At 36.6% G+C, this 22,559-nt stretch overlaps 1 protein-coding gene across 3 annotated transcripts in view; it reads left to right on the top strand.

The window, feature by feature from the left end:
• The window catches only part of IP3K2 (Inositol 1,4,5-triphosphate kinase 2), a 142,618-nt gene that overhangs the window by 118,087 nt on the left and 1,972 nt on the right, over nt 1-22,559 (top strand). For all 3 annotated transcript variants that reach the window (XM_069504005.1, XM_069504006.1, XM_034977116.2), the window contains 4 exons: nt 14,967-15,146; nt 18,446-18,518; nt 19,220-19,347; nt 21,190-21,441. In XM_069504005.1, the coding sequence (XP_069360106.1) occupies nt 14,967-15,146; nt 18,446-18,518; nt 19,220-19,347; nt 21,190-21,441 (633 nt within the window). The remainder of the gene's footprint in view (nt 1-14,966; nt 15,147-18,445; nt 18,519-19,219; nt 19,348-21,189; nt 21,442-22,559) is intronic.

Here is a 22,559-nt window from a genome sequence, read left to right on the forward strand (position 1 = left end):
GTTTTACGTAATCACCCCGTCGAGCTGCTAAAAAGAAGCGATCGCTCGAGAAAAAGAAGCCAATGTGCGATCAGCCTAAAAGTAACCTTCAATCACTACCTACTGTATTTTATCTGAGATAGTATCTTATTTACACTCCCGACCTTGGAGTGTCTTGCACACGTTTTGGAATTTGCTGAAATATATTTAATTACTTAATTTTTCTGCACAATCACTTTGCCAATTTAAACCTTAAATTATTAAAGACTAGCTGATGCCCGCGACTTCGTACGCGTGGATTTAGGTTTTTAAAAATCCTGTGGGAACTCCTAAATTTTCCGGGATAACCTATGTAAGTAACCTATGTCCTTCCCCGGGTAGCAAGCTACCTCTGTACCAAATTTCGTCAAAATCGGTTGAACGGTTGAGCCGTGAAAAGCTAGCAGACAGACAGACAGACACACTTTCGCATTTATAATATTAGTATGGAAGTATGGATAAGATTATAAGTATAGACTATGTCATCTGCTTTCAGTAGTTTTCTGAGTTCGTAGTAAGCTTCCAGTTCCATGGTCCCTCTTTCAAAGCTTTGATGCGATATCAAATTCTTCCGATTTCCCCTCATTTCTCTTTCATCATCACTACATATTTAGAAACATCAATGAATCTAAATTCATATTATTATGTTGTATTATACAAACTACTCTTTGAGGGCCGCTTTTTAGGAAAAACATACCTAGCAGCATTTTGATAGAAGTGCAATACCACAAAACGTATATTGTCTTGATTACGTGACTTTTGAGTCCACCAATCACAACATTTACGATTTTGTTTTGATGCAAAACCTTGTAAATGCGTACTATTGAGGTTGAATTCTCTGTGGGTGTGGCACAACCCGAAAAAAGATCCCAACATGCCTTGCACAGTGCACACGCACGAAAAATATACAGCGCTGGTTTTCAGCAGGAACCTCGATCGCAGTCACATGTCGCGTCTATCCAAGCCCTTACTCACCATTTGGTGTCCGCGAGACAATTAAAAGCGATGAGTTCACTCAATAAAGCTAACGACTTGTAACACGATGATGCTCAAACCCACGCGGTTTCCTAACAAGACAGTGTTATCCATTCTAATAATTAATGGAGCTCATGTGATTCATTCGTGGCTGGGAGGAATGTTCTAGTAATCTAGAATCTTCAACAATTTAAAGCGGGGATAGAGACCCGGTCTATGGACGTCATAAAATCAAGCTTTGATGTATAAACTTAACATCAACGAGGTTAACGCTTAACGTTTACGAGGACTAGACACGGGCAAAGAAAAGTGTGAAAAACACGATCAAGTGTGTGTCGGACTCGCTTACGAAGGGTTCCGTACACTTTTTATTTATTTTTAATTTTTATAGTGGCCATTTAGAAAATTATAATATTTGTTGTTGATAGAAATATTCAACTCTCTACCTATTACGGTTCATGAGATACACACTGACAGACGGACGGACAGACGGAACCTCATAATGATTTTAAATTACATATTCAACGAGGCATTTACTTGAAGGTTAAAACTTAAAACCTTTTTTTTTGTTTTCGCTTTTCATGTTTAGGAGGTTCCTGTGTAGCGCTACGTTATACCAGGATACATTTCAAGATAGTCCTTTATTTTTAAGATCGACAGACTGACGTACACTGCTGACGGACATATACCTAATACTTGTTTTACTCTCTGTGTACATTTCGTATTCTTCATTGCCGAGAATCGTAACACCTTTTCATTAATTATAGGTACAATTTTTTTTGGGATAATAATGCGTTGGGTTCCCCGATCCTTCGGCAAACAACTAGACTACGATTCTTTTACAGTTAAAAATCGTCTTCCTAGATTCCTACTTAAATTGTTTGACCTCTTGATATGACAGACATTCACGTCATCACGAAGAGTTCAACGTTATCTTTCCAGAACAGGGTTCCCGGTTCTTGGGTTAAGGTTCTGTTTCCAGACGAGGAAGCCGCAACGTAACAAATAATATTATCAATAGCCAATTAATTATAATGAATGTGTGTTGACATACCCACTGTAAATAATTCTGTTATGAGGAATTCAAAACCACAGGTTAAAGTTCATAGGAAGGAAATATTACTAAGGTGGTAACTATACGTAGGTAGTATCTACTTCAAAATAAAATACCGCATTCAGGGTTAGGGAATTTACCATTTCAATTATCAAATTACAGTGTCCTTTGACATGACTTTTGTATAGTGTAAGCACAGGAAATTCAACTTCAAGAGTATGCATATACAAGTTTTGCATGAAAACAAAATCGTAAAATATTGGCGAGGGACAGGGGAGAATGCTTTGTTGCGATTGGTGGACTCAAAAGTCACGACAACGTGCGGAATGAGGGTACCGAACGGGCGTGGGTCGACATTTATGCTAAGCAACTGCCTAAGCTTGGCGATCGCGGGTGTCCGGCTATTAGGCGTCTATGGTACTAGTTATCAATGGCGTGCAGGTCATAAAGGCATGTTTATTTTTCACCATGACCTGACATAAGTAGGTAATCTATCCACGTGATACCCCACATAAGCCTCCGTATCCTATGCTCGCCACTATATATTATTATGTGCAATAGTTTGTCCTATAAATGGCCTTAAATACGAATAATCCGCAAATGCGGAACATCCGCATTAATTCATCCGCATCGGCATCAATTAATGAGGAGCTTTTACTGATGCGGATTCATATTCGAAACAAATACCGACCTGCAATAAAATTGGGCGGGGCCAGAGTGGCGCGTGCTTCGCGCGTGTTTGCTAGTTGATATCTTCGTTCGCTAACTGACCAATCAACAAGTGTACAATGGGACCCAGCAAGGTGTTACGCATCCGCTTCCGCAAATGCGGAAATTTGCATTAATTCAGACATCCGCATCGGCGGATGTGAACTTCTGATAATCCGCATCCGTATCCGCGGATATTATAATATTGGCATCCGTAACAACCCTGCTATGTCAAGACAGGGCATTCCAAACAAACATTTTTGAGGGCTGCAACTCGTTTTTGCTTACAACTTGATGATGATTGACAGTACGACTTCATACAATACGATTTTTGTTGTAATGGCATTTCTATAAGTATTATACATATTAATATTCTACTTCAATATCGTCTACCTTCCTTTCTTTTCTTTTTATGGCTACATTGCAAAATCTCAAAATTCTATGATCCATTCGTTTGATCTGAGGTAAGATATTCAGCAGTTTATCAAATCCATATTTCCATACTAATATAATGAATGCGAAAGTGTGTCTGTCTGTCCGTCTGCTAGCTTTTCACTGTCCGATTTTGACGAAATTTGGTAGATACAGAATTAGCTTACATCCCGGGGAAGGACCATCGACATAAGGCTCCTTTTTATGCCGGAAAATTAAAGGGTCCCACGGGATTTTTAAAAAACCTAAATCCAACCGGACGAAGGCGCGGGCATCATCTAGTAATAGATAGGTATGCCTTGATAGATTATGGCTGGCGCACGGCGCCCTAACACGGGCTGAAGACCAAAGGAAGGTCAATCGTAAACAATGCATAGTTCGATGCCACTTCAAATCGGATACGACCTTTATCAATTAAAACAACAATAAAGAGCTAAAATTAGTTTTTTGGGCTTTATTTCCGCTACGGTGCCTCACGCCAAATACAAAAGATTGAACTCCCTGGCGCAGTGGTCTTATAAGTGAAAGGTTTTGGGTTCGATTCCTGGCTGAGTCAGTGCATTTGACAGTTTGTAATTTTTACTTTTCTATTTTTATTCCTAAGTATACAAGTTAGCCATTGACTGCAATCTCACCTGAAACTGGATCCGTTGCTATTTAGTATTTACCATATTACTAAACAAATCCTTGCCGCTAAGCAATTTTTTTATTAGGGTTTCGTACCTCAAAAGGAAAACGGAACCCTTATAGGATCACTTTGTTGTCTGTCTGTCTGTCTGTCTGTCAAGAAACCTACAGGGTACTTCCCGTTGACCTATCATGAAATTTGGCAGGTAGGTAGATCTTATAGCTGACATTTGGGGAAAAATCTGAAAACCGTGAATTTAGGGTTAGATCACACAAAAAAAGATTGTGGTCATGAACTAATAAATTGTATTTTGAACTTTCCAAGTGAGTGACTATACCAAGTGGGGTATCATATGAAAGGTCTTCACCTGTACATTCTAAAACAGATTTTTATTTATTTTTATGCATCATAGTTTTTGAATTATCGTGCAAAATGTCGAAAAAATACGACTGTAGTACGGAACCCTCATTGCGCGAGCCTGACTCGCACTTGGCCGGGTTTTTAGAATAGAACAGAAATATTTTTTCACTCATAATATTCATGGTTCAAACACTCATTCTATAAGTAGTAGGTACCTAAGTACAGGGCACTGGCCGAATAACAGACAAAAGCAAGTATCACGGCGAAGGAAAACATCGTGAGGAAACCTGCATGCCTGAGAGTTCTCCATAATGTTCTCAAAGGTGTGTGAAGTCTACCAATCCGTACATGGCCAGTGTGGTAGTTTATGGCCAAAACCCTTCTCACTCTGAGAGGAGACCCGTGCTCTGTAGTGAGCCGGTGATGGGTTGATCATGATGATGTTCATGAACGCAGTATTTGTTAACGCTAAGTAAATATGGAACTACAAACAATAATAGTCCTCTGGGAAGGTCTGTTTTGTTAACAGTTGCAGATTCACATACCATTTGCGTCACTAGCGTACTTGACTGCTTGACATTACGGATGGTAACAGCATAATGTCGTTGCATTATAGAATATATTATAATAGCAATAAGGCCTACGTACGCATATATCATAATATTATAAAGTTATGTTTAACGTAGTTGAGTACTGATCCACCTACGCGCACGAAATACTTAACGTCTTCTCGTTTATTTGTTTAAAAAAACGTAGGTGAAAATGACAAAAGTCATGTGTGTGTTAATCCATACTAATATTATAAATGCGAAAGTGTATCTGTCTGTCTGTCTGCTAGCTTTTCACGGCTCAACCGTTCAACCGATTTTGACGAAATTTGGTACAGGGATAGCTTGCATCCCGGGGAAAAAAATAGGCTACTTTTTATCCCGGAAAATTGAAGAGTTCCCATAGGATTTTTAAAAACCTAAATACACGCGGACGAAGTCGCGGGCATCATCTAGTAATTTATATAAATTGTGCACACTTAATACCCACGATGCATAAAGGAAAATCTGAAAAACCCCCGTTACGCGCGCACGCGACGTAATTAGGGTGAACTAGAGTGAGGGAACTCTCGGTTTGACCCTGAATTTGATTATACGTCATTTAAAGAAAAAATTAAATGGACAATCAAAAGGTTACAAATAATAAACTTAAACACAAAAAGACAGAAATTCATACTAGTGCCATTTTGTAGACCCACTTAGTGATTGCCACAACTTGCGATGAGAAACTAGATGGAGAAAAAACCGGCCAAGTGCGAGTTAGACTCTCGCACTGAGGGTTTCGTAGTCCAATCGTATTTTTTCGACATTTTGCACGATAAATCAAAAACTATTATGCATAAAAATAAATAAAAATCTGTTTTCGAAAACACTAATTATTTGTTCATATTAATTTTTTTTGGAATGTAGCCACAAATTTACGATTTTCAGATTTTTCCCCTAATGTCTGCAATAAGACATACCTTCCTGCTAAATTTCATGATTCAAGGTTAACAGGAAGTACCCTGTAGTTTTCTTGAAAGAACGACAGACAGACAGACAGACAGACAGACAGACAGACAGAAAAGCGTTCATATATTATGTAAAATATTTATTAAACGTTTACTCTCAAAAAACAAATTTAATCATGTTTAAGATAATTCGAGTTCTTGGACTGTTGGTTCTTGGCTTATAGGGACTGAAAAAAAATAAAAAAAATAAAGCCGCAGACACATTACTGTGTTGCAAGTTGAGTCCTGTGAGTTTTATGAGTTGTGACGTAACAGAAGCCTACCAGAGCCATTTATTATGAAGGCGTTTACAGTATCTGGCGCTCAAGCCGCGCTCCGTCTAGGTAGGTAGGTACTAGTTCGTCATGCCAAATTACGTTGCGATTTGCGACACAGGGCATATCACAACACGGCAATGTGCCTGAAGCCTATGCTGGCGAGAAATGCATAAGATGCCTTGCAATAATTATTTTATTGCGATAATTTATTTGTTTTTTATTTAGTTTAATTGGTCAATCATTCATTTGCGTCAATGTATCTTTTTATGGGCGCCGCGTATATATTTTTACGTTATTACGCGTATGTAGTCGTCTTTTTTATTTTTATCGGGTATTTATGTTAAGTACTGCACTTCGAGTGCAAGTTTTTTTAACGAAACTACTACGATAATAATTGGTTTATAGCAAAGTAATAATTATTGTAAAACACATACTCGTCGTGGGATCGTTAGGCTCGTCTAGATGCGTCAGATAGAGACGCTTGATTCAAGTGTGAGATACGTAGAGTTCAAGACGTTTGCAAGAGAATATCGTTAATACGCCCACGTTCGGCATGATTTTAAAATGTGAATCCTGACATATCTGGCGAGTCTTTTGAATATTGTTCCAGTAGTTATACTAGCCGGTTCGTTAAATATAATACTGTATAATTAATTATTGCTCCTTGATATCATTTGGTAGGTCGTGGATTAAAACTTGTTTTAGCCAAAACCTCCTAGATTGAATATTCAAATCAAACCAGATCCAACTTAAAAGAAGTAGGTAGTCCTAGCGCACTTCCCAGCGCGCGGAGATTCTTTGAAACTATTGTCCGCGACAGGTTGAGATGGCAATCGGGGAATGGGGCGAGGGGACGCCCCACACACCCGCATGTCACTTGCGTTCGCCCGCACCGGGTTAGCGCCGGGGCTGTGCGGGTGTGCGGGGCGCTACCTCCCCGATTCCCATCTCCACCTGTCGCGTACTATACATATATTATTTTCATAGAAAAGATAACCACAGACACCATTATTTAGGAATTTCTAGTAGGTATGTATGTGCCCACAAAATTTCATTGAGAGGTATTAACCATATACCTAGGTATGCCATGGTTAATATTCAAAAGAGAACCAAACTACGTTTGTATGAAAAGCGCTGGGGAGCACACTAGGGTTATTCTCAAGCAGTTATCAAGTTTCCTAGTCGGATATCGAATCCTGGATGGGTACTACACCGAATTAATATTACAAAATGTCTGTCAAGGATATTATTATTGCAGGGCAAAAATTCTTCGGTCACCGAAACTCGATTTTAATAGGTAGGTATTATTTACTTGTATATTTGCATTAATAATTTAGTTGTTTACAATGTGACGAAATCAATAAGACTGGTTGTTAAGTACATAAAAACAGGGTTATTCGATTGTAAAATATGGTATTACGTAAATACCTATGTGCTTGACACCTTTTAAGGGTTCCCGTAGTAAAATAAAAGCAAAAATAAAAAAAATACATCTTAAATCCAGGCAACTATGGATTCAAAAAACTTTTTGATAAAGCAATCTAATACGGTTGGATCGGGAATAAAAAAATCTTTAAATTGATATATAATTCGATTAAATAACAGATGAGGTTATATTATTAAGGCTTACTTATGACATAGAAATCCGCTAAGAAAGTATTTTTGAAAATTCAATCCCTGGAGGGGTAAAACAGGGGTTTGAAATTTGTGTAGTCCACGCGGACGAAGTCGCGGGCTTAAGCTAGTTGTAAATTAAATAGATAGAACATAATTTTAAAATTCAATATCGTCACATTTTTGGTGGTTAACCGTTATTCAGTAAAGGGAATTTTACAAGCATCTATTGCGTGGATATCAGTCATCATGTGGATCAGTCCTTAGTAAATCCTTGCAGCCACACTTTATGCCGCAGACTATGACGTGGGTTACCAGTCATTCTAATTTCTTGACTGAAAAATATTTTATAGTAGAAACACACTCATGTGGTAGGAACGTCAGCTACGTAATATGGTACCTATAGTACGCGACAAATCGAGATGGAAATCGGAGAGGGAACACTCCGCCTACCCGCACTGCCCCCGCGCTAACCCGGTGCGGAATGCACAGGTGACGTGCGGGTGTACGGGGCGTCCCCCGCCTGATACCCCGATTCGCGTACTATACCTAAAATTTACTACAAAATATGAGGCAAAATGCAACATCCCTGTCGCTTATTACAAACGTGCTATAACACACGCAGCCATCCCTTTTTAAATAATAAATAATACATAGACTGAATTCGAAATTCGACTTCGCCAAAAAATGTCAGTGACATCATTAATTAGGTACGCATTTTCCATTTCCAGTAATAATGCGTTGCTGTGGTTTGTCTCGTTTGCACTGGAAGGAAGTCTATAACAAAATACGTCACTATTACATTCGATATCATTACAATATTACAGTTAGGTAATAAGTAAGTATACCAATCCGCACATGGCCAGCGTGGTAGACTATGGCCAAACCCCTTCTCTCTGAGAGGAGACCCGTGCTCTGTAGTGAGCCGGCGTTGGGTTGATCATGATGATGATGATGATTACAGTTAATATTGTGCGATTTTATTGCGATCGTTTTTACTTAATTGGTACAGCAGCACAAAATTTTAAATAGGTCTAGGTAAGGTATATAAGGTGAAAAAAGTCACAAGTTCTATCCGGGACAGCAGTTGCGAATTTTTAGCTTCCAAAACATACAAAAATAATAATCAAACACAAGCAAAGCACTCCCTAACATCTCTAGCAGCCAAAATAATGTAAGACGCTAAAAATTTTTCCAACTTTCTCTTCTTTATCAGCCTTGTTTCACTTATCTTTATTTATTGTTGGACAAACGCCTCCTCATTTTTCCCGGTGTTGGCAAGTCTCCTTAATTTTTTCCCGCAAACTTATTGTCATGGTTGTTTTCCAACTTTTTTAGGGTTCCGTACCTCAAAAGGAAAAAAGGAACTCTTATAGGATAACTTTGTTGTCTGTCTGTCTCTCTGTCTTTCTGTCTGTCGACTTCCCGTTGACCTAGTTCATGTTGTTCATGTTCTTGTTCATGAACCATGAAGTTTGGCAGGTAGATAGGTCTTATTGCACACATAAGGGGAATAATCTGAAAACCGAGAATTTGTGGTTACATCATTAAAAAAAATTAAAATATGATCATGAACAAATAATTAGTATTTTAAATTTTCAAAGTAAGATAACTATACCAAGTGGGCTATCATATGAAAGGGCTTTGCTTGTACATTCTAAAAAAGATTTTATTTATTTTTATGCATAATAGTTTTTGATTTAATGTGCAAAATGTCTAAAAAAAATACGCCTGTAGTACGAAACCCTCGTTGTGCGAGTCTGACTCGCACTTGGCCGGTTTTTTTTCCCGGGACGTAGTCTCCATTCAATTAGGAAACGGGTCCATCGGTCATTTGTATTCTGTGGCCATACAGACATGCCTTGTCTTACTTGTCTACCTCCATTTCGATCCGGACACTTTCGATGGTCTATGAGGTCTCACAGTGCGCTTGAACGCACAGTGTGTGGTTCCACCAATCAGATTATTTTTTCACGTCAATTTTCGATAATCTGATTGGTGGAATCCACACTATGCGTTCGAGCACACTGTGCGATTTCATAGTAATGAGTGTAAATACGGGTGTCAGTCTCTTTTGCAAATTGTGGTGTTTGGCACGCGATCTATGAGCATATGAATACCGATCATGGCCTACTCCATTGCTCGTTGTGCTTGCAGCTTGGCACTTGCAAGACGCTATTTGAGGCTATGCAAATAAGTCTAAAATCACTTCTATAACTATTTTGGAGAGGAGCAGACGTTGAGTTTCTTGCTGGCTCTTCTATTCTTCTGGTATTCAGAACTAGAGGTAGACTCATTTGACGATTTCAAAGCATTTTGTAAAAGTTTAGTTGAAAAAAAAACCCTTTCTAGTTCCACCTCCTAGCTTTTCCATTCACCAATGGTGGAGATTGCATCTGAGAAATAAGACTGCCTTTGCATAAAACTTTTTTGGTTTTCAAATTGTTCGTTTTTGTCTTGGTTATTTCATGTTTCTATTTATATATCTATCTGAAGACTCATCGCATAATATCAAACACGTAGGTCGATTTCGTAAAACCTGCATCAATCATTATTACAATCTCAATTGTTGTGATTGGCTGAATTTGTGCGATTCTTGTTGCAGCAGTGCATTGTAGCCAATAGTGAGTGACTATCAACCAATCAGAGATGATTGCAATCATGACATTGTAGCTGTCATTCTACCGCAATCGAGCAGCTGAATCAGTCATCGAATACAAACGGCAGTTCTAAAGTCCATGAAGACATATCTAAAGCCGCAAGCGATGATATCATACTAATTTCTATGAGATTACACATATGGAGGTCTAATGGGAAAAAAGCTGACGAAAATACAGTAGTGAAGAGTAAAAAAAATTGGTTTTCCTTACTAAAGAATCATGACGGACATAATTAAAAAAAGGTTCATAAGCATGACGTGTTTAAAATTAAAAGAAAATTAAGTACAAAATATGAGGCAAAATGCAACATCCTTAAAATATCTAGAACTAGATGATGCCCGCGAATTTGTCCGCGTGGATTTAGGTTTTACAAAATCCCGTGGGAACTCATTGATTTTCCGGGATAAAAAGTAGCCTATGTCCTTTCCCGGGATGCAAGCTATCTCTGTACCAAATTTCATCAAAATCGGTTGAATGGATGGGCAGCATCAGCAGATAGCAGACAGACAGACAGACACACTTTCGCATTTATAATATTATAGTATGGTTTAAGATGCAAAATAAAAAGTCTGTAGAATAAGGAAAAGAATCTAATCAAGATGATCTATTTGAATAATTATTGTACCCAATCCTACTCAAACGAATGATTAGATGTTTCGATCCCATAGTCCATAGAATAACGACCTCGCACTGAAAGACGTAGCGTTGGGACTTTGGGAGTACACAGGAGTGCACTTACCAAGTACTAAGTAGATACTTAGATAATGTCATGGGAATTGCGAGGAACAACTGGATACAAGCGGCAGAAGACCGTGCATTGATGAAATTCCTTCAAGATCTATCAGTGGAACTCAATCACTTGAGACGACTTTACCCAATACAAGTTTCAAATACTATTCTAAAGCTTTAGGGCTAGATAAGTATCTTGTACGTCATGAGCAGTAAACAAAAGTTGCTGTAGTCTTTCCATATAATACTATCTTTTCACTTATCTGTGACGTCACAGATACGTCATACTTTTATTAGTCATCATCAAATTCGTACCAACTTAGATACTAATTTGTACTAAAATATGATGTTCTATCCAAAAATAATTAGTTTTAAAAATAAATCAATAGATGTTAAATAGCTAATTATATTAGTCAAATTCAAACCAAACCTAAATACATAGTGATCAGTGGCGTGCAGCTCATAGAGGCATAAACGCACTGCTTACCCTCATTTTAATAAATCAATGCTTATTTTTCATTTTAACCTGCCGTAAAATAAGTTCATACCTAATTGCATACCCTGGCTTGAACTCCTGTGCACGCCACTGATAGTGATGGTGGTCCATCCACAATAAATTAATTTAAAAATAGGTACCACGGTAAATAACAGGTTTAAAATAGCCTAATTAAATTAGTGAAACAAACTGTGACTACTTTACAGATTTTACAGGCGTAATTTGTACCTGAATACGACGGAACAAAACAGGCCAATCCGGAATTCCACCAATCGTGCAATTCTGCTTAGGTCGCACTGGATTGACGTCACACAGTGCGGTTCCACCAACTGCTTACTGAGTCAGTACAGATTATACGGTATACGGTTTATATTGGCGATGAGGCCAATTTGTTGTTCAGTATATCACAGAGGGTTGGACCTTTTGCACAACTCCGGATCCTAAAACTTGAATTTCGAACATTGTGTTTAATGTGGTCTGCAATCTATACCTATACTTTTATCAGCTTACCTGTGGATAATTTCCTCCTAATTTGAATTGAGAACTCGTGTTATTTTAAGTGAATAAACAGTGATAAAATCTAAAGAAATAATTGATTTGTTTATCGATTTCGGAATAGTGTGGAATGTATTTGAAAATGTATTCCGACGACATTTGCTTCCGCATCAATGATTTTGTGGATGTTGTGTATTGTGTTTACGTCTTGAGATCTAAGAAGGTTTGTTTACGTTTAGTTTTTTTACTATTTAGTTTTTTTTTAAATAATCAATTACTGTTTTTGTATGAACTGTATTTTGAACAATATTGTTCAATTAAATCGGGGTAACTTTGCAATTTCATAGTCAATCCTTGACAAGCAAAGGACAGTCATCTTTTTTCCCCTAATAGTAAAAGCAATATTACGTTATTGCTTACAATGCGACGACTATTTTTTCAAGTTTGTTCAATTTAATCCCCTTCGGGATAGGCAAAGATCATAAATCATACAGCCTGGTAAATAGTAGATAGTTTTTCTTATGTAGTGTTAAAGCCATTTAGTCGTTTCTTTTCAAAAAATAGTTTTTCTTCAATTTAATCTATAAAGATTCATCTAAATGTATTTTATTTACCTACTATTTTTTTAAACAAAAAAATAGATTTTCCTTTTTTCAATACCTAACTGATTTTTGCAAGCAAATGATAGTGGTTTTATTGAGGAAATGAAATGATACTTAATTGGATAGTTTTCGAGGTTCTTTTCAAAGTACGTCACTAGTCATACATTAATAACAATTTATATTTATTGCTCGTGGCGACTGCCAATGTGAAGTAATTTTGCTATTTGCTGTTTTTCCGCTTTTTGCCCTCGTGAAGAAGACCTTCATTGTTAAATTCACGGCCAAGAGTTTTCATTGCTATGTTAGTACGCGATACGTCTAACAATTTTAAGATGTTTTACTCGATTGCAAAAAGGAAGTTGGCAACGACTTCTATATTATACTACGCACTAGCTAGATGGACCATTCCGAATAAAAATCGTGGTCTATGAAGCTGTCGAAATTAATAATATGATACTGGCCATCAGTAATATAAAGTAAGCAAAATCTTGCAATTTTTTGTTTGGAATGACCCGTCTAGTGCTTAGTATAGAGAGGTCGTTGTATACATACTGTACAGATAAACTTAAGCGTCTTAGTTGTTATTATTGTTTATCTAGGTACTAAGCCTTAATAGTTTAATGATTATTAAGGAAATGAACTGTAATCAAAAGGGTCGTAAGGTCGAATTCCACCCGTCGCGCGACGCGTCGACTATACCTTTTGCAAGCACCTAGCGTACGATAGATACCTACTACAAGTAAAAATCGGCCAATTGCTAATCACACTCGCGCACTGAGGGTTCCGTACTACAATCACATCGTATTTTATCGACATTTTGCACGATAAATCAAAAACTAAGTACTACTAGATCTCGTTTAAACCAATTTTCGGTGGAAGTTTGCATGGTAATGTAGCCTTTTATTCCGATATACCTTAAACCGAGAATCGAATTCGGGACCTTTTCCTTTAGAGGCTCTAAAACTTATTACGTTTGTAGGTATGTGGTTGATTGTGGTTTTTTGCGCCGGAAACTGTTCTAATATTACCCGTTGCTAATTACTATCAGGCATATCAATTATTTGTAACCAGAAATTCCCAATCAACTGGTTCTTGCTAATAATGATGATTAATATTATCATCTGACCCAGTGATTGTTACTTCACCAGTTAGAGACGAATTAGTAACACAACTATTAAATAGATTACCATATGAATATAACGGTACAACTTATGTTTTTGTCGGAGTATACCCAATTAGTCTACGCGTAGGTACCTATATAACTCGTCCGGGTTTCTCTGTTCGTGCAACGATTTTGATAATCTTACTATTATAGTTTAGACTTTAGATTCACTAAGTACTCTGCAATAAGCTTGAAAATAAAGCGTGCTTTGACTCTACTCAGACCGTACTTACAGGCGTATGGGCATAGTGCATACTTTGACTTTGCTCAGCAGGCCTCAGACTTAAGATTCAGTTAAAACGAGATTTATGCCAGCTATATCATAACGCTCACGTCACATTTTTTTAACAAGTCAAAGTACGCTCTATATCTACATACGCTTTTTAGAGATTTTTTTAAAGAATATTAGCCAAGTTTATATTCCCCTTTCCCCTCCAACTAAGCGTAAACTTGTACTAGGAGTAGAGTAGGTACGACGATAGTGCAACGGGTGGGCTTTGAACCGGCGACCTTTCGGATTTCAGTCCGCTCCTTTAACCGTAGAGCTACCGAGGCTCTATTTTAGAGTCATCACATCTTTATGTCTCTCGCATAAATCTATCTCGTTTTAACTCTGTCTTAACTCTGAGCAAAGTCAAAGTACGGTACATATATTTCAGTAAGACGATTTTACGTAAGGGACATAACTAAGTCATAAATCTGTCGTGTTTTGACTTAAAGTAAAGTCTATAGATTTCAGCCTAACTCAGGATTGGCGGGCATACAGAAAAATATCAATATAAATATTTATAGGTTGGTTCATATTAAAAAGTGTATGATATTGATGCCCCATTTCGAATGACCATATTTACCTAAATCTTCTTTCTTCTGATATATAAAAAGAAAAGCTGATTGACTGATATATCAACGCACAGCTCATTCTACTAGACGAATCGGGCTGGTTGGTATGCAGATAGCTATTATGACGTAGACATCCGCTAACAAAGGATTTTCGAAAATACAACCCCTAACTGGGTAAAATAGAGGTTTAAAATGTGTGTAGTCCACGCGGACAAAGTCGCGAGCATAAGCTAGTTTCATACTAAAATATCAAGTAAATCTGATATCAAGCATCAAGTTGTAAGCAAAAACGAGTTGCAGCCCGCAATTTTTCAACCCCCAAGTCGTGGGAATAATCTAGTACACCCTAATAATGGCAACACTTTTCTCTCATTCCAGCAATCAGAAAGATGGAGGAAGCTCCGGAACATAGTGCAATGGACGCCGTTCTTCCAGACGTACAAGAAGCAGCGGTACCCCTGGGTCCAGCTCGCCGGACATCAAGGCAACTTCAAGGCTGGCCCGGATCAGGGCACGATACTGAAGAAGCTGAGCCCTCAAGAGGAAAGGTGTTTTAAGGTAAGAATTATTTATTGAGATCAAAAATTAATAATTTTAAGCCAGGCCCAGGCAAAGTATTGTGTGAGTATCATCATGATCACGCGCGTCCGCGCCGGCCCGACTGAGCACGGGTCTATTCTCAGAATGAGAAGGCTTTAGGCATTATAGTCAGCCACGCTGTTGGTCCAATGCGGATCGGCAGACTTCACACACCTTAGAGATCATTATGGAGAACTCACAGGCATGCAGGTTTCCTCACGATGTTTTCCTTCACGGTTAAAGCAAGTGATATATACTGAAGAGTGTGAGTACTGAGTATACCTCTGCTGCGATAATATGAGCCTTTGGAGAGCCATCACTCAAATATAATAGGTTTTGTAACCGCGATAAATTTACTTGCCTGACGTCTTACATAATTGTATTATGTAATAGATCTTGAGCGAGGTTCATTTTATAAATAGAAAACCCATAGTTATATGGTTAACCGCGTAAAGAATTGATAGGGGTGTTTGATTATCCATTACAGATTAGTTACATAATATCGGTATATACATACATATGTACTAACAATATTATGGGATATGTCATATGATACTTGAAGTAAGTATGTATATAAAATAATACTTATTCAATTAACAATATTCCATTTTCTTCCTGAACCAGGTTTAGACAGTCGTTACTCGTAGTTCTAGACCCTTCTAGAAACCAATTAGTAAGTAAAGCTTTTCTTTAGGAAAGAAAATTTGCAGAAATCCTTAGACTTCAAAGATTCGTTTTAAAAGATGATTCTCTTAATTAATTGAGCCTTGACCTTTACCTATAATCGGACCCTTGAACCCCATGAGAAAATGTGTAATTAATTACAAACTTGGCGACGACGTATCATTATTCTGGGCATTTCCATCGGCCGAAATCCAAATTCCTTGTATAAAATATTACTTACGACATTAAAAGTTCCACAATATAACCACAATACTTGGTATTACCACAGCTATTATAAACGTAACCATGTGTAAGGGTTTTAGTAAACTAGGTATCTACCTAATGAGTGTAATATATATTTTATTATGACGTATAGTTTTAGACAAATGATGCAGTTATTTTTATGAATATTATATGAATATAATATGTATTAGGAAGATTCACAGACATGTATATTGCAGTTTTATAGACAGTATAAGTAGGTGAGTACAGTACGCGGCAGAAAATAATGTACTTGACCTTGCTTGTAATAATGACCTTTAGAATGAGATTTCGGCTTTGTAAAGCGTTGTCTCTGTCACTCATGCCTCTATGTGACATACCTTATCGGTCTCAACGACAGAGACAATGCGACTAGACCAGGGTTTCTTAAACTTTTGGGAGCCAAGGACCACTGTCAGAATTTTGAAATTTCATGGACCCCTGTCAAACCTGTTTCAGGAAAAAAACCTTTAAAAAAACAAACCGTGTATTTTAGAAATCAGTTATATTGGTAGTTTCCTCTATTTACTATAACTGACACATACAATGAAAAAAATTATAATGGATTTCACGACGCAGATGATAACTCACTAACTCAAGTTAGTGAGAGAAGGATGTTGTTGTTTGGCCTCAATGAGCACGTTAATTGTGGAATAGTTTTTGACAACGGATGGCGCAAGTCATCTGCGATGTGCAATCGATTGCGATTTTTTGTTTTTATAGCACCGAAACTACAGCGAAAGTAGCACCGAAAAGCCTGCTTCAGAAAGCGCGCGGGACGAGGCAAGGAAGTGCAGTTTACCACACAAGGATTTACTGAGCTGCTGCGGACCCCGAGTACACATGATACGGACTCCTGAGGGGTCCATGGACCGCACTTTAAGAAATCCTGCACTAGACAATACTCTACAAAACCGCTATCTCTTTCTAAGGGTCGATGTACATTATTTTCTGCCGCATACTGTATAAGGGAAAGATAAATAGCCTACTTATTTAACAAAATGTTTTAGAACGGACTTAAGAGTTTCAACTGTAATACAAACTTTTAAGACATATTTTAATACATTTTTTAATACATTTTATAACTATAATAATATTATGACAATGACGCAAATGTAACGGGCCTCTCAGGCGAATCAAATAGGTACCTTCGTATCAGCATTTTATGGTAAAACTGTTATATTTCGTAATCATAAAATATTTCTCTACACTGTCGATTGACGTCAATAAGTGTCATACGAGTACCCATTTTGGGTTGCTTACCGAAATATAATATATCTCGCATGCGTCACTATCTATTGTTTTAAAATATTAAATATGTATTAATAACTTTAATTATTTCATTAAGTTCATCAACCCTATTGTTACATTATCACTTAACACCAGAGAAGATTGTAGTCAAGGGCTAGCTTGTTATGGAATATTATTTTATATCCTGAGCGAGTTTAGTTTATTTACAAATTGGTATGTTAATAACCACTTGGTAGATTCAAATCAGTAGATTCATTTGCCCACAAATAGATTTTTGACAATCGTGAATATTGTTATATTTACAAAATACTTAGGTACCTACTGTATTTTGTTTAATTTTAAAATGATTAGGTATAGGTAGTTACCCAATATTTAGTGATGAGCCATGGATTTTTTGACTTTATGACTTAGGTAGCCATAAAACAGTACTTATCTGTTACCTTTTATCTAGTTACGAAAAGCATCTGTCATCAGTCTGTATTGTTTACTTCAACCAGTGACAATAATAATAAAAACTACACACACTTTAAAGATCTGTAATAATAGGTATAACACGTGCATTAAATCTAGTTACAGTCATAATTGTGTCAATCGTGCGAAATACACAAACAATGATTAATTATTTATTTTTTATTTTGCGATGATTAAATTGATGGCGTACCTACCTATCTATTATGTCATAATACCATATTTTGTAAACCCTATTTTTCTTCTTTTGCGTTGTCTTTTAGTTGTGCATTAAATCAACACTACAAAGCTCACTATTACCTAAGTATGGACACGTAAATTGAATTTTTATTATATTAAACTTCTAACAGATTGTTGCCTGTTGGGATCTGCCAATTTTGTAGTACATTTTTCTCGGAATGAAATAGAATGCCGCATGCCGCATTGTTGCATATTGTTGCTCCGGCGTAAAATAGCCTTTACAATTTCCCACAGTAGTATACTCGTAATATAATCAGAATTCTTTATAGAGTTCATAGCTTATGTCCGCCCCCTTGATGTAAGCTAACTCGTGAAAAGCTAGCAGACACATACAGGCAGACACACTTTCGCATTTATAATATTAGTATATTTAATTGATTTTTCACTTGTTACAGTTGCTGATGAAGGACATACTGCGGCCATTTGTACCCGAATACAAGGGGCAAGTCACGTGTGAAGATGGAGAACGTATCCTTTTTTTCTAAAGAAAAATTTCAAAAATTTTGCCCTCGAGCTCTTAGGTTGAGATCTATAAGTATAGAGTGCACTTTGATTTTGCTCTGATTTTAGTTTCAGTTAAATCTTATGTCACTTATGTCAGCCATATAACGCTATCTCGTTTTTGACTTATAAAAATACTTTAGGCCAAACTAGAGCCCTAGGCTTAACGTGCAGTAGTAGTATTTCGTGACACGCGTAAGATAAGTTTGGCCTAGGATTTACTAGTTTGGACAGTAAAATTGACATATCAAGTACCAACGTAATAGGTACAGCGAAAATTTACTGTGTCTAGAAATTTGAGATTTTGCACTTCGAAGGTTCTCTCTAGACTCTATAACATAAACCCCGACTAAGGATTCCAACGGGATTTTTAAAAACATAAATCTGAACGAAGTCCGGGCATCAGCATACACTATTTTTGAAGGCAGCTAAGTAGTTTTTGTTTACCGGCTCATTCAATCTAGGGAAAAGACTATTTCTAAATTCGTTCAGGTCGGTCTATCAATCCGCCTGTTTGCGTCCACTGCTGGACATAAGCCTTCCCGAGAGTTCACCCAGTTCTGTTAGCTATTCTAAATCTACCGAGGTCAATCTCACTAACGTCTAATTAATTTTGTATAATCTTATCTTGTTATTATCTTTGATTCCTTAACCATCAATTACCACAGTGTACTTACAATTGCAAGATCTGCTAAGTGATTTCGACTGCCCCTGCGTCATGGACTGCAAGATTGGCGTACGAACATATCTAGAAGAAGAATTAGCGAAAGCAAAAGAAAAGACTAAGCTAAGAAAAGTGAGTATTTTAAATTTTCTAAGGGTTCTAGGGGTTAGAGCATTGCAAAACAGTATAATATTAAATGGCAATCTCTGGTCCGGTTCCCACAGTCAATCAGTTTGCGTCCACTGCTAGACATAGGCCTTCCCCAGAGCGTGCCACTCAACATGGTCCTTGATCTGCTTTATCCACCCACTTACCACCACCTTCTTGTCTGGCATGCTTTGCAATGCGACTCGTGCACCATCTATTGTAGTTGATGGTTTGAAGAAAACAATAAGAACTCCACACAGTTTCAACTCAATCATATTATGTTCTTGACAGGCGAACGCAATGTAACGAACAGAGAGATATTCTACAAAATATACGACGAAAAAGCGTGGATCTATATTAGTAAATACAAAGTAGCAATAACAACTATACAAAGTTTAGACACAATCAGATGAACGATACGCGAAATATAGGTAACCAACAGACCGTGGCTCGAGATAGGAATAGGAATATTCAAGCAAGTGACATTTTATCATTTGCATTAATTAAAGCATGACAATAAAAAAAAATTTTGAAACACAATATTATAATATAATTCGACTAAACAAGCGTAATATGAAGCGTATAGAAATACATCATAATCCTTCATATTCCGGTCATTTATTAATGACACCACTGACGCTGTAGATGATAATAAATAGAACTGCGACATTCAAGAAAATGCAATAACAGTAATATTAGACGCACAGTACAAATACGCTGAATTAAGAACGTTTTACACCAGCGCAAACATGGTGCGACATTGCCACAGGGCTCAATGCAAAATGTAGCAAGAATCGTTGGCAGATTGTCGTACCGTAATATTCGAATTCTACAGCAAGATGTTGTCTCTGCATAAAAAATACTGCCGCATGCTGCAAAATTAATGTTTCCATTTGTAGCATGCTACATTGTTGCAGGTTATAGCTCTGGTGTAAACCAGCCTTTAAGTATAAGTTAAGTTAAAAATATACTCTTAGGTAGGTACTTATTATTTTGTTAATGATATATTATTGTCAATCTTAGATAAAATACTAACTCACGTTTTTACTGAAAATTGCCTAAAATTAAAATACGTGAATGGAATGCACTTTATATTTTATGCCGGAAAATTTGCACTAAAATACAAAATATTCTGTTTAAATTTTAGGGGAATTAAAGTTAATTCACTTAGCTTTAATTTTGAAAAGATGAAACAAATAACCTTAAATTAGGGTGGTATATTAAATATTTTTACTTCCTCTTAGAAAGTAGAAATACGACAAGCAATATCTATTATTCTACATAACTAATTAAGAGAAATGCTTCTAAAATAAATAAATATTCTGATGTCAGAAGGGTACTTACCCCGAATACATAAACATTATATATATTTAATATTTTATAACGTTAATAATCTATTTGCGGATTTATCTTGAACTGAAATGACCTTACATATAAATATCTTTAAAGACTCTTTTAATTATAGAAATTCTCATTAAGGTCCAACAATGTTCTTTATTTATTAATGATAAACTGGTTTCATGACGTCATACAGAGATAAACGATTTTACCTACTGTAATTTAGTTTGTGGTTTCTAAATGTAGGTTTTTAAAGACGTAGGGCAGAGTCCCACTAATGGATTTTCAGAAATTACACACTAGCGAAGCTTAAATGAAATATAGATACTTAAATAAATATTTAATAGATTTAGTTTCAGCAATATCAATATCTGAATAGGCACTGACATTTTGCTTATAATTATTGCAGTTTACGTAAACTTAAGAATATGTACTTATCTAAATTTTATCAATGGTAATTCTAATAAAAACATAATATTTTGATTTCAGGATATGTATGAAAAAATGATCCAAATCGATCCTTCAGCGCCAACGGAAGAAGAGCACAGAAGTAAGGGCGTAACAAAGCCTAGATACATGATCTGGAGAGAGACTATTAGTTCGACGTCCACACTTGGCTTCAGGATAGACGGCGTCAAGAAGGCAGACGGCACAAGTTCGAAAGACTTCAAGACTACCAAGACGAGAGATCAAATTGTTGAGGCCTTCAAAGATTTTACTGCAAGCATCCCAACTGCAGTGGTAAGTTTACAATTTTAAAGTAAAAAACCGGCCAAGTGCGAGTCAAGCTCGCGCAACGAGAGTTCCGTACTACAGTCGTATTTCTTCGTCATTTTGCACGATCATTCAAAAACTATGATACATAAAAATAAATAAAAATCTGTTTTAGAATGCTCAGGTGGAGCCCTTTCATATGATTCGCACTTGATATAGTTATCTTACTCCGAAAATTGAAAATACTAATTTTTAGTTCCACCATTTGATTTTTTTGTAATTTAATTGTATGTAACCACAAATTCACGGTTTTTTAGATTTTTCTCCTAATGTCTGCTATAAGGCCTACCCACCTGCCAAATTTCATGATTCTAGGTCAACGGGAAGTACCCTGTAGGTTTAGACCGATAGACAGACAGACAGACCGACAGACAACAAAGTGATCCTATAAGGGTTCAGTTTTTCCTTTTGAGGTACGGAACCCTAAAAATATTCTTTATGACATTCAATACAAATCGTTTCCTACTCACGCAGACCGCAGACGTCTTCTTGTAGCTTTTGTATTTCATGACCTTAGTTATTGTTTACAACACTATATTTTGTGTATTCTCGTAGGTACCAATTAAAATTCAGTGAATGCTTGTATTCAGAGATGTTTGAATTCATTTCAAAATGTTAAAACCAATTTCGATGAATTTCAAATCATCCTATAAAATCCTTTTAAATTGACTTCTTAGTCATTTGATTTTGTTGCGTACTTTCTTTGAAATTAAAAATATATTATCTATTTGCTATGTTTTATGGCTGTAATGCATTTTATTATAATGTTTCTCATAAAGCATTATATAAGAAACCGGCTACAACAAGTTAGCTCTTATCTAATTATGATCTGACCCATGCAATCAGTTAAAGACAAAACATTGATAAATCCAAGCTATTTACGTCACTATAATCATACAAACTTGTTTATAACAGATCACATTTCTACTATGCTGAGCTGTTCGTTATTTTATAATTTTTCCTACATTTCATTATTGTACATAGACTTTAACCCTACTTCCGTATGGTCCAACATTTGTGCTTATCATGTACATGTGCATTTAACATTGTATGTTTAACTAGCTGACCCGCCCCTGCTTCGCTGG

The sequence above is a fragment of the Maniola hyperantus genome, chromosome 16, assembly GCF_902806685.2.
Source record: "Maniola hyperantus chromosome 16, iAphHyp1.2, whole genome shotgun sequence".
NCBI lineage: Eukaryota > Metazoa > Arthropoda > Insecta > Lepidoptera > Nymphalidae > Maniola > Maniola hyperantus.